Source organism: Eschscholzia californica, unplaced genomic scaffold (assembly GCF_041429995.1).
Source record: "Eschscholzia californica isolate CP2 unplaced genomic scaffold, dmEscCali1.0.p SCAF_3, whole genome shotgun sequence".
NCBI classification, from domain to species: Eukaryota; Viridiplantae; Streptophyta; class Magnoliopsida; order Ranunculales; family Papaveraceae; genus Eschscholzia; species Eschscholzia californica.
In genome coordinates this window covers 1,373,393-1,385,861 of record NW_028238420.1, presented here as the reverse complement: position 1 = coordinate 1,385,861, position 12,469 = coordinate 1,373,393, and the positions used below count along the sequence as shown (strand labels likewise).

At 35.0% G+C, this 12,469-nt stretch overlaps 1 protein-coding gene and 1 long non-coding RNA gene across 2 annotated transcripts; both read left to right on the top strand.

Annotated features, from left to right (window-relative positions):
- Nucleotides 1-7,153: 7,153 nt before the first annotated feature.
- On the top strand, nt 7,154-9,323 carry LOC147547533 (uncharacterized). The gene is made up of 4 exons (XR_015237618.1): nt 7,154-7,225; nt 8,334-8,484; nt 8,731-8,889; nt 8,979-9,323. It is a non-coding gene; the product is annotated as an uncharacterized LOC147547533 (long non-coding RNA).
- Nucleotides 9,324-10,716: 1,393 nt separating this feature from the next.
- On the top strand, nt 10,717-12,331 carry LOC147547532 (uncharacterized). Its single transcript, XM_086669217.1, has one exon. It carries the CDS (start codon nt 10,842-10,844, stop codon nt 11,997-11,999), a length of 1,158 nt encoding a protein of 385 aa, XP_086525343.1. The 5' UTR covers nt 10,717-10,841; the 3' UTR covers nt 12,000-12,331.
- Nucleotides 12,332-12,469: the final 138 nt, after the last annotated feature.

The window sequence follows — 12,469 nt, the reverse complement described above, 5'->3', positions numbered from 1 at the left end:
CTGAGCAGGTTAGAGTTGGACCTAAGGTTGAGCATGAAGCTCTTAATGCATTCATATCCCTTCGTGGTGGTCCTATTGAGACGGACTTGATGAATGCACCGACTGATGAATGTGTTCATAACCTTTATGGCGGTCATACAGAGACGGACTCGATGGACACATAGTTGCCGATAATGTGAGGATGAACTTGTAAAAGTTCTTAATGTATTTATAGCCCTTGTGGTGGTCCTATTGAGAAGGACTTGATGAATGCACCGATAGTTGATATATCCATTACCATAATGGTGGTCCTATTGAGACGGACTATATAGATATATAGCTGCTGATGATGATGAGGATGAACTTTCCGAAGTTCTTAATGATTTCATGACCCGAGTGAGGGGTCATTATCTACACTGAGGTAGACTTAAAGAAATCACCTGCGTGAGCCCGAGGGTGGAAGGCCGCCTTCTATGGAAGACATACAACAGTCTTCTTAAAAACTCATTAGACCCAAGGTATGTTCAGGGCCTACTAAATGAACATGAACGAATCGCGGAGAACGTAGAAAGTCACCGGGTATCGTATGTGTTGTGGGGGTCTCAACTAAGAATCTCCAAGTTCAAGAATCATTTCACTTGGTTGTTTTATTCTTGTTGTTGCCCCACTTCACTATGTGTCAATTCAAATCGAAAGATATTGAACACTTAAGTACATGTCCCACTTAGGCTCGGTATTTAGAAGTCTTTGTAATCCTTTAGTGGGGGATTGTTGGATAAATGGCTTCCAAAGCCGTTATGTCCGATAGTCCCACTTGAGGAGAATAGTCGGTCTGACCAAGGCGGGTCGGGTCGGGTTTGGGAGTTCTGGAGTTTGGGGGAATTTAGAATAAAATAAATACTTTTTGGTATTTATTATTTCTAAAACTCTATTATTTGTTTCCTTGTGGAACAAGTAACGGATAACCTCAAATCTCATGACTTCCTTATTCTTCTCCACGTTATCTGGGAAACCCTAATCGGGTTTACTTGGTCTATAAATAAGACCTAAACCAGAAAAGAATATACGTACAACCACTATGAAGGATTCATCTTCTACTAAATATCAAGTCGATTTTCTGCTTCTCCAATATTGTCTTCTTCAGTGCAGTGGAAGATGGTAGATGTGGTAAATCCTTGGGAAGTGTTCGGAATCATACAATTTGCACCGAGGTTGTACCGAAATCACTTTCAAGGCAGTGGCCTCCATACCATGACACATCAAACTCCATTCTTGATTTTTCTAAGAGATAATACTTTTCATTGATCCAACCCTATATTTCCAACACAATGCAACACTCAATCTTAGAAACTCTGAGTGCCACATATGATTTTTAGAGTTTTTTTCTTAAAAACTCTCTCTAATGCAACACTCTATTTGGATCTCTAATATGACGTGTCGATGGTGGAATAGAGATATCTCAAGAGGACACTCTAGAAATAGAGTGTCCTCTTGAGATATCTCTAATTGTCCAACTCATCAATATTTGATTTTCAACCAATAGAAATCGAGTCTTCTATATTTTCTAAATAACTAATTATTTATTTACAAAAATAACTATGCCACATAAGTAAATAAGACTAGTTTAGAGTTTTGCATTGGAGACACAAAAAAATTGAGGATCTCTATTGTCGCCACCTATGAGTGAGAATCTCAATTGGAACTTGACACATAGGATGAATGGAGATTTTTTTGAGTTTTGCATTGGAGATGCTCTAACTTTTATTCCGAAAGGGGCAATGTAAAATCGAAGCACTTGAGAAAAAATATGCCTGGACAACAAATCATTGACAAAGAAACAACTAATTAAAAAGTACTAAGAAACTAAACAAAAAAAACAACCCAATAAGCTCAAAGGAAATAAACACAAATCAGAACAAAAAGTGTGAAGAGATTGCGTACAAGTGCATAATATCTCCTAACCGGTTATAGAATCTCCATAGCCTCGACAGGATAGTTGTTTTCATTTTCTTCTCTGCAAAAAACATAAAATAGAGTAAAAGAATTGAAAATTTGGTCAGACATTTCTTCAAACACTACAAACATAAATTGGTTTGTATAAAGAAGTTAATCAATCATTTCCTGAATTTTCAAAGTTTTTGAACTTTGAATATTTAAGTCCCAATTTGAACTTTGAGATGTCGATGGAGATTGGTTTTGAATGTTAAGTCCCAACTGAATTTTTCAGAATTTTTCAGAGTTTTTGAACAGTATTCAGAGATGTCGATGGAGATTGGTTTTACCAATAAAAAAAAGTAATCTAAAACTGTATTTAGAGAGACTGATCCAAAACTGTATTTAGAGAGAGTAATCCAAAACTGTTTTCAGAGAGAGAGTATGGAAGTAATAGTGGGGTAGAGGGAGAGAGACACGAAGTTGGCTGGCTAAGAAGCGAGACTGGGAGTATTTGTTGTGTAAATGACTAAAATAACCTCTGTTAGAATCTTTCTTTGTCCCTTTTTGAAATCACCACTTCTATTTTCAATGACGACCTCTTTCAAGGTTTGAAAAACTACTAATCCTTACATGGTTTTGGAAAAGAAATTATTGAATAGTTTATATTGGCCAGCGCTTTGGGGAAATAAAAATATTTTCCGAGGTGCAAAGATTTTGTCAAAAATTGGTCAATTTTAGTTGACCAACTTATTTTCTAATTGTTATTCGAAAATAATTTTAAGTGAAACTTTTTGGCTTTTCTTTTTTGTTCCTCCAACTCCACCACCATTTTTCCCCACTCTGATAATAGTCGCCGGCAAACAACCATTGCCGACAACCTTTAATTCTTATTCCAATCTCTCTTTTTGTTCTTCACCCACCACTCTCTCTTTTCCCTCTCTCTCTCTCTCTCTTCCTCTCTCTCTCTCTATCTCTTTCTCTCTCTCTCTCTTCTTTCCTCTCTCTTCACCTTTCTCCTTTTCCTCTTCTAACTTTTCTGTGAAGGATATATATCCTTAAGGTCTGAAGGTATATCCTTGTGAAGGAATGTCCTTCGATCATAATGGCAATGCGTACGATTTGGCTCATAAGATAATGATGACCTTATTTGGAAGATAAAATCAATCTGGTTCAATTAGGAGTCATAATGCTTAATTAGACGCCACTTACGATTGTTGGATCACTTCGGTTATCCGCGGCTAACATAGAGCGAATCCTACAACGGGTTACACATAAGAATGGTAACTTGAACAACGAGAATAGACTGATGGGAACTATCATATAGATGGATATGATCCAGTATAATAGTGCTTAAAAGATAGAAAAGAATCGGGCTTGAAAGGGAAGCCCGAAAAGGAGCAAAACCCAATTTTTGGGGCCGACAAAGGAAATCCCTTAAAGGGAGATCCTTGGCCGGTCATAAGAGGGATATGTGCCGGACAGACTAAGCCCATGAAGGGCTAGTTTGGCCGACCAGATGAAGGGGAAACCCTAATAAGACTTTGGTCCTAATTAGGAATCCCAGTTAGATAGGACTCTAGCTAAAGCTTATCTTTTCTGAGGGAATTTTAAGACTCCTTATTTGAGTGGGATTCCACTAAGGTTACGCCTATATAAAGACCAGTTTAGAGTTCAGAAAAGGTGTGGAGTTTTCTTAAAAGAAAATCATCTCTCTCATACATCTTAGAGAGAGAATAAGATTTTAGAGAAAAGGTTCCTATCCTATCTATGAAGTCTAGAAGAAGGAGTTCTTCATATCAACCTTCAATAAGGTCTGAGCTGATTGAAAGAAGGGAGTTCAAGTTATACATTCGGTGTCTCAAGTAGAAGAGCTACACTTGAGGCTCCAGACGCACTTCCAAGCGATGTGAGACTATTACATCTAGAAACTAAGACTACATGTAAAAGTGGATGAAATTAAAACCCTAGTGTTGTTGAGGTAGAAGCTCACTAACATTTCTAAGCTAAAACCATGAACACAGTAACGCCCCAAAGCCTCGGTAGTTATCAATATTGTCCCCGATTTTGACACCTGGAGCCCCAACAAGAACGAAGTTTTGTTCCTGGCAATGGCTCCGCGAGCGCACTCAGAAGGCCCTCCTAAGCTTGAGCACACACCTATAACCGAGGCTCTAGACACTCTTCCAAACGTTGTAAGACTATTACTTTAAAAACTATGATACGTAAAAATGCATGAAATTAAAACCCTAAAGCTATTGGGGTAGAAATTTGAGTACTAAATTGACATTAATTATTACTAGTAGTAGATAAAATCTCATTTTAGAGTCATATAAGAAATACCCATTTATAGAAAGGGAGAGAGAGAGAGAGGGAGAGAGAAGATATGGGAGTTTTAAGAGAACAAACCAGAATCTAGCTCCTCACTAATGAGTTGAATAATGATCCCTTCACCCATACCATTAATAATTGATTCCCAGTGGTCCACAAGCTTCTCACTAAGTTTTTCCATCATCTTCCTTCTGATTGTGATAGCTGCTGTCACATCGATCAGTGAAGAAGAAGAAGTTGATGAACTCAATGACCCATTACTCTCTTCTTTGACTGAAGATGATCCAACATTTGTATCTTCACTACTAATCACTGCTCGAATCGAACCCACCCTTAAACAAAATCGTGGGTTTTGTATTCTCCTGAGATAAAATTTATTCTGGATTCAAAAGTTAGCTACTTTAATGGATCTGGTAACCGGAGAAATTTTGATCTCTGAGCTCAATGGAGTTGTGGGTGAAAGATTTATGTTTTGGTTGAGGAAAAGCATATACCTCCATATTTATTTATAATAGAAGAAAACTACAATGGTTGGAAATAAATAACTTAAATATAGAATTAATCCTAATTCTAGTGCATCCATATCTTGGAGATATATATGAGAATATTTTCTTTGAATTTCTTGAGTAGGAATATTTGACTTGAATACCTCTTTTACCCTCCCGCAAATTGAACGGAGGATCAAACCAAAAGTTCAATTTGGGAAATAACTTCATGGGGAGAAACTTCATGATACGATTCTTCGACATATATTTCATAATAATGGATTGGTTGTTAAGAAGCTTTTGTTTGGTGTAGATAACACAAATAACCAAGTAATTTAGGACAGTGGTAACGAGCAAACATGACATAATCACATTCTTACCCTCGTATAATACCAAAATGACATTCTTACCCTTATGCGGTCTGAATGACATTTCTATCCTTATGTGGTCTGAATGACATTCTTACCTTTATCTTGTAAAAATAGTTTGTCTACACTTTTATATTAAAATGACATTTTTACCCTTTTATATTAGTAAAATCTCTTTGGATGGCATAAGGGTGCAAATGTAATTTGTACAACGTTAGGGTGAAAATGTAATTTGGACAACATAGGGTGAAAATGTTATTTGAACTACATAAGGGTGAAAATGTAGTTTTAGCAACATAAAAGGTGAAAAGTCATTTTGACTACATAAAAAGTAAATGAAAGCTCTTAATTGAATATTATATTCGTAGAAATTAGTTGTCAACCAAATAACAGAGTTTGTAGTTCCACGGAATAATAAATAACAACCAAACGAAAAAACTCTCATTTTCACGGAATAAATTCCATGGACGACTTTCCATGGGTTTCCATGGAATTTTTTCTCTGATATCAAACACAATCATAGGAAAACCTGCCTTATTATTGTTCTTTTATATTATAAAGAAATAATGCAATTGTGAAGAATTAATCTAAACAATACCGGAAGATTTTATTGGAAATTAATTAAGGTTTTGAATTTTAGCAATGTTTGAAAGTATGTTAGATGTGGGACATTTCATTCCTTCTCTCTCATATTTAATTGCATTTTAGGTTCTAATTATGCTCCGTTCGAATTATTAATTGCAGTCTCTATCGAAAGAACTAAAAAGATTCAACGGAGCTTGGGAGTATTTCTGTATTCATATGACCTTGACAGACTTCTTAATTGCAAAGAGTAGGCATTGTGAATCAACTCATGGTCTTAATCGGCATTTTTTTTTTCTCAACACAGTTTTTTATCCATCTAGATGTAGAGTTTTTTTTTTATTAATGAGCGTACTCCAACCCTTGACCCCTTAACTTTTAAGGTGGAAGACTAAACCTCTTACCACTCTAACCAAGGGTTGTTGCGGATGTATAAGTTGTACTAAACTGCATTGGTAAAAGAGGATGAAAACAAAATAGGTATCCTGTAGATGAATACAAATTAAAAACCAGACAAGAAGAAAATGGGGGATTTTAATGATAGTTCTTACTCTTCCAATCTCGTCAGCATTCATAATTATGAACTCATTTCTGATGTGTAAACCAAATAATAGTCCACCTTTAGTATCCATTACCTCAGTCCATAACAAAAAATAACTTTTAAATAAAAAAACAAACTAACCTAAAACGAAGATTTTTCCACTTTAGAAAAACCACGGGGAAAAAACCTAAACACCTAAAAATATCTCATTTTTCCTCCTTTCTTCTATTTCTTCTTATTCCTTGTTTCTTTCTTTTTGAGAAATCGACTATGATCTAAGTTAGTCATTACAAGGTCTTGATACATCGAGACGATGTGATAAGCACAATAACTGTCGAAATACTATTGGACCTAAAGTCAGATGAATTAAACGGCCTATAACCTGACGAATTAAATGGCCTAAAGTCTACATAAACTACTTTATTCATACCCAAGTCATATTCCTTAATTTGCACTTCCATGGGATTGAATCTGGGACCTCTGCGTTGCAGAGTATATGCACTGACCAACTGGGTTACCAGTGGTTTGCCTTATTCCTTATTTCTAGCCTCATATTTTCCTTTCTTCCGAAGAAGTCTTCAAACCCCAGAAAAAGTAAACAAAAAGACAAAAGATTAGAAAGAATAAAAGATGGATTTTTCCGTCTTTGTTTCAAAACGATAAGAGTGAAGCTCTAGAGAAAGAGAAATAGATAATGAGAGAAAGAGGGAGTTTTGAGAGAGAGAGAGAGAGAGAGAGAGAGAGAGAGAGAGTTGAGGATTAAAAGGAGGATACTTCTACAAAGTTGAGAGTCAATAGATGGAGAAGAAGAAAATAGGGCTATATAGACATTTTCAATTAATTACGGGGCCATACAGGAATCCACTTATAAACTAGGGGGCATTTGAGAAATAACCCTTTAAACAAAAGAAAATGTGGAAGATTTCTAGGGTTCTAAGGTTTGTACAGTAGAGAAAGAAAGGAATGCTAAAAGGACTAAAGCGATTCAAGTAACTCAAATCAAACAAGTAAGTCCTTTAAAGAAATCTTCGTTTTGTTGATTAAATTTCTTCAGTATGATTCGTTTACTTGGTAAAGAATTGATTCAGTTTAGGTTTACAACTTTAATAAACAACCAGGTCTACTTTCTTCAATCTCAATCTCGAATTATTGAATCTGTAAAATCAATCTCTGAAAATCAACAATCACCCACAATTTCTTACCTCTTAAAAAAATGTGGGTTCTCACTAGAATCTGCTATTTCAGCTTCAAAGAAAATCACCATTAAATCTACTAAAAAAGTAGACTCTATTCTTCAGCTATTTAGAACTCATGGTTTTACTGAAACCCAGATTAGAAGTTTCATTACTAAACGTCCTGCTCTTCTGTTAAACATACCAATCAAAACCCTAGATCCCAAAATTGAGTTTTTCAAAAGTTTGGGTCTTTCAACTAATCAACTTGCTAAACTTATCTATTTAAGGAACCCTTAATCATTCTAAGAGGATTGGAACATCAAATTACGAAATCTTGCAATTGCCTTAGAAGTTTTGTTCAGACTGATAAGAATTTAGTGAGTGTTCTTAATATGCCATATCGTGTAATTCAATGTAATATAGAGAAAGCAATGGAATTTAACATATCTGACATTGTGAAAATATGGTGTACCCGAATCTAATATAGGTAGATTGATCATGATTCAACCATCGACATTGATGCCAAACAATGAACGGTTCAAGGAGAATGCTAAGTTAGTTAAGAAAATGGGTTTCAACCCTTCGGCTCTAGGGTTTGTTCTAGCAGTCCAAACAATGATGGTTCAGACTGAATCAACTTTTAAAGGAAAAATGGAGTTATTAAAGAGCTATGGTTTGTCCGAGGATGAAATTCTTAGGGCATTTAAGTTGCAACCTATGTATTTACTGAGAATGTAGTCTAGTAATTTAATTTAATATGAAGAAATCAATGGATCTTTATATCTACATTACTAAATTATGGTGTATTATAATAAAAAATAGGTAGATTGATTATGATTCGATCATCAAGTTTGATTTTCTAAAAAATAAACGATTGAGTTATTAAAGATTAACGAATTTGAGGGAGTTATTAAATTATGTTCTATTTCTTGGTTTTCAGGAGATGGACATCATAGAAGAGGAGACATCGATAACATCTCCGCTTCCCTTGCAAGAACAACAGAGTTGTGAGAAAACTCTTAAGATTTTTGTTGTCGATAATGATCCATTACGCTTGCAAGAAAGAAAACTTATGGATTGTAACTGTCAAGGTAAACATTAATTTGCAATTTCCAAATTTATAAGATATTTGATGAGTAATGATAGAAAAGAAGAAAAACCAGAATCATGGGAAGGGCGAATCACAGTGAGCCAAATAGAACTTGTGCTCAGGATCTGCCTGGTTTTTCTTGTTCCCTTGCACTTTTCATATTTAATGCGGTTTAGGTTTTATTGAGAACTTTAAAGAAAAGTGGTTTTATAAGAAGCCTAATACATTTTTTGGGTTGTATTTTCAGTTATAACACGTCCTTCTTGTGCAACGGCAATTCTTTTGCTGATGATGACAAAAGAGCTGAAGAATGATGAATGTGATATAATTTTAATTGATATTCACCTTCGTGATATTGATTGTCTACTCGAGTACATTTGCACCTATATGAATGTTCCTGTAATCAGTTAAGTGCCAACCAAGATTATATATTTGTTAACTCTAATCCTTGTTTCTCAACTAATTGCTAACTAGTAGTACTCTTAATTTATGCAGTGATGTCAAACGACCGTGGTAATAACGATATTACTACAAGAGAATCGGATCATATGATCAAACCGATTGGCATCAAGACTATACAAAGGATATGGAAGATTCAAAATGTGAAGGAAGCAGTGGGTGAGGATATAAAGATGTGACTTAGGGTTTTCATTCCTTGTCTATAGCATTCACTGTCTGTTTCTTACCCTTCTTTCTACTAGTGATAGTATTTGTTCGTTTTTCTTTGACTAGTAATAGAGTGACAGCTGAAATTTGGTCTGTCCCGTTTACTATATTCTTCACCTTCATCTTATATTTGACAGTCTTATAAGGGTGGTTATCAATGTAATGGGAGTTGTAATATTTTTCGGTTTAGTGGGATAGTTGAGGTAGTGAGGCGTAACTGGGGTTTGAGAGTTAATACTTTCTTTTTTGTCCTGGACTGGACAAAATTATCAAAACATGCTCCAGAGTCATTGTCAAAATCTTTCTCTGTCTCTTTTACAAAATACCACTTTTATTTTCTACGACAATGTCTTTCAAGTTTGAAAAATTTCTAATTGTTATATGGGTTTGAAAAACAAACTATTGAAAAGTTTATATTTTACAATCAATTTATACTGATCAAGCGAACTAAATTGAATAAGCTAAATCTCACTTGCTCCCTCTCGGTTGAACTTAAAATGTTCCAACAAATGACCAATGTTAACCCTAAAGAAAACATCTGATTTTCATTCAAGTGTTCACCACTTATTTATTTATAGCGTCTTACTACCATTATTACATTACTAGTTTTGCGAGATTCTAGTGATGTATTTGATTCCACCAAATAACATCAATGGTCGATACATCACCAAAATATGATAGACCAGGTTAACCCTCCCATGCCCCTTTCTTGTTCGATTCATAGTCCAAGGTACCTTATATGACCTCACCTTAGGGTATCTAATACTATAAAAGGACCAATATAAATATTAGATAGGAAAAAAAGGTTAACCCTCCCATGCCCCTTTATCCAGAGGTTTGTCCCAGTCAGCACCCATCCACCTATTTTATTATATAGATTCCTTGTTTCTTTTTTTTTTGAGAAATCGACTACGATCTACGTTAGTCATTACAATGCATTGATACATCGAGACGATGTGATAAGCACAATAACTGCCGAAAAAATGTTGGACCTTAAGTCCGACGAATTAAACGACGACCTATAACCTGACGAATTAACTTAAATGGACGAAAGCCTACATAAACTACTTTATTTATACCCAAGTTCAATATTTCTGAAGTTGTACTTCCATGAGATCGAACCTGGGACCTCTGCGTTGCACAGTATATGCACTGACCAGCTAGGCTACTAGTGGTTGGTCTTATTCCTTGTTTCTAACCTCATATATTCCTTTCTTCCGAAGAAGTCTTCAAACCCCAGAAAAAGTAAACAAAAAGACAAAAGATTAGAAAGAATAAAAGATGGATTTTTCAATTTTTGTTTCAAAACTACAAAAGAGTGAAGCTCTAGAGAAAGAGAAATAGGTAATGAGAGAAAGAGGGAGTTTTTAGAGAGAGGGAGAGAGAGAGAGGGTTGAGAATTAAGAGGATACTTCTAGAAAGTTGAGAGTCAATGGATGGAGAAGAAGAAAATGGGGCTATATAGACATTTTCAGGAAATACGGGGCCAGACAGGAATCGGGTAATAAACTAGGGGGCCATTTGAGAAATAACCCTTTAAACAAACGAAAATGTGGAAGAATTCTAGGGTTCTTGGTTTATACAGTAGAGAAAGAAAGGAATGCTAAAAGGATTAAAGCGATTCAAGTAACTCAAATCAAACAAGTAAGTTCTTTGAAGAAATCTTCGTTTTTTTCATTCAATTTCTTCAGTATGATTCGTTTACTTGGTAAAGAATTGATTCAGTTTAGGTTTACAACTTCAATAAACAACCAGGTTTACTTTCTTCAATCTCAATCTCGAAGTATTGAATCTGTAAAATCAATCTCTGAAAATCAACAATCACCCACAATTTCTTACCTCTTAAACAAATGTGGGTTCTCACTAGAATCTGCTATTTCAGCTTCAAAGAAAATCACCATTAAATCTACTAAAAAAGCAGACTCTATTCTTCAGCTATTTAGAACGCATGGTTTTACTGAAACCCAGATTAGAAGTTTCATTACTAAACGTCCTGCTCTTCTGTTAAACATACCAATCAAAACCCTAGATCCCAAAATTGAGTTTTTTAAAAGTTTGGGTCTTTCAACTAATCAACTTGCTAAACTTATCTATAAGGAACCCTTAATCCTTCTAAGAGGATTGGAAAATCAAATTACGAATTCTTGTAATTTCCTTAGAAGTTTTGTTCAGACTGATAAGAATCTTGTGAGTGTTCTTAATAAGTCGTATCGTGTAATTCAATGTAATATAGAGAAAGCAATGGAACTTAATATATCGACATTGCGAAAATATGGTGTACCCGAACCTAATATAGGTAGATTGATAATGATTCAACCATCAACATTGATGCTAAACAATGAACGGTTCGAGGAGAATGCTAAGTTAGCTAAGAAAATGGGTTTCAGCCCTTCGGCTCTAGGGTTTGTTCTAGCAGTTCGAACAATGATGGTTCAGACTGAATCAACTCTTAAAGGAAAAATGGAGTTATTAAAGAGCTATGGTTTGTCCGAGGAAGAAATTCTTAAGGCGTTTAAATTGCAACCTATGTATCTACTTGCTTCGGAGAAGAAGATCAAGAAGTTAATGGAGTTCTTTCTGAAACTTAATTTAAGTGCTTCGGTGGTTTCTCGATGCCCTAATCTTCTTTTACTTAGTTTAGAGAAGAGAATGATTCCTAGATGCTCTGTTATTCAAGTTTTAATGTCGAAAAATTTGGTTAAGAAAGATATCAATATTATTCAAGTTATCAAATTGACTGAAAAAGGGTTTATCGAGAATTATGTGCACAAGTATGAAGATGTTCCTGAAGTTGTCAAAGCTCATCTAGGTCTGATTGAATTTAAGGGTTTTCGGAATTCAACAATGTGAGTAGTTGAAATTTGAGAAAATAATTCATTATCAGTCTTGATGAATCACAGGTATGATGATATCTACTCCTTAATATTACTCAAGGACTCTTTATTGTATTATACATCTTTATTAATGTTAACGTAACTTGAGCTAACAAATGTGGATATCAAGTTTTGAGGTTTTGTAGAACAGGAGTGACATTGTTTGAGACTTTAAATGAACATTGAGGTTCTGCTCGAAAAAATAAATTTTCAAATTGGAATTCGCAGGAGTACGTTAGTTAGGGAAGTAAGATGTAGTATGAACAATATCAAAATTTTGGATGTGATTTCGGTATTCGCTTCCTCCAATTTCTTGTTCTGCGATTAGTCTTATTGGTTTCGGAACTTCGAATATACTATAGTAATTACTACACAGTTCCATATATTGTCCCTCTGATTTCTGAATTTCAGTTATTGAAGGCCAGTACAGTCATCCGACCTAGACAC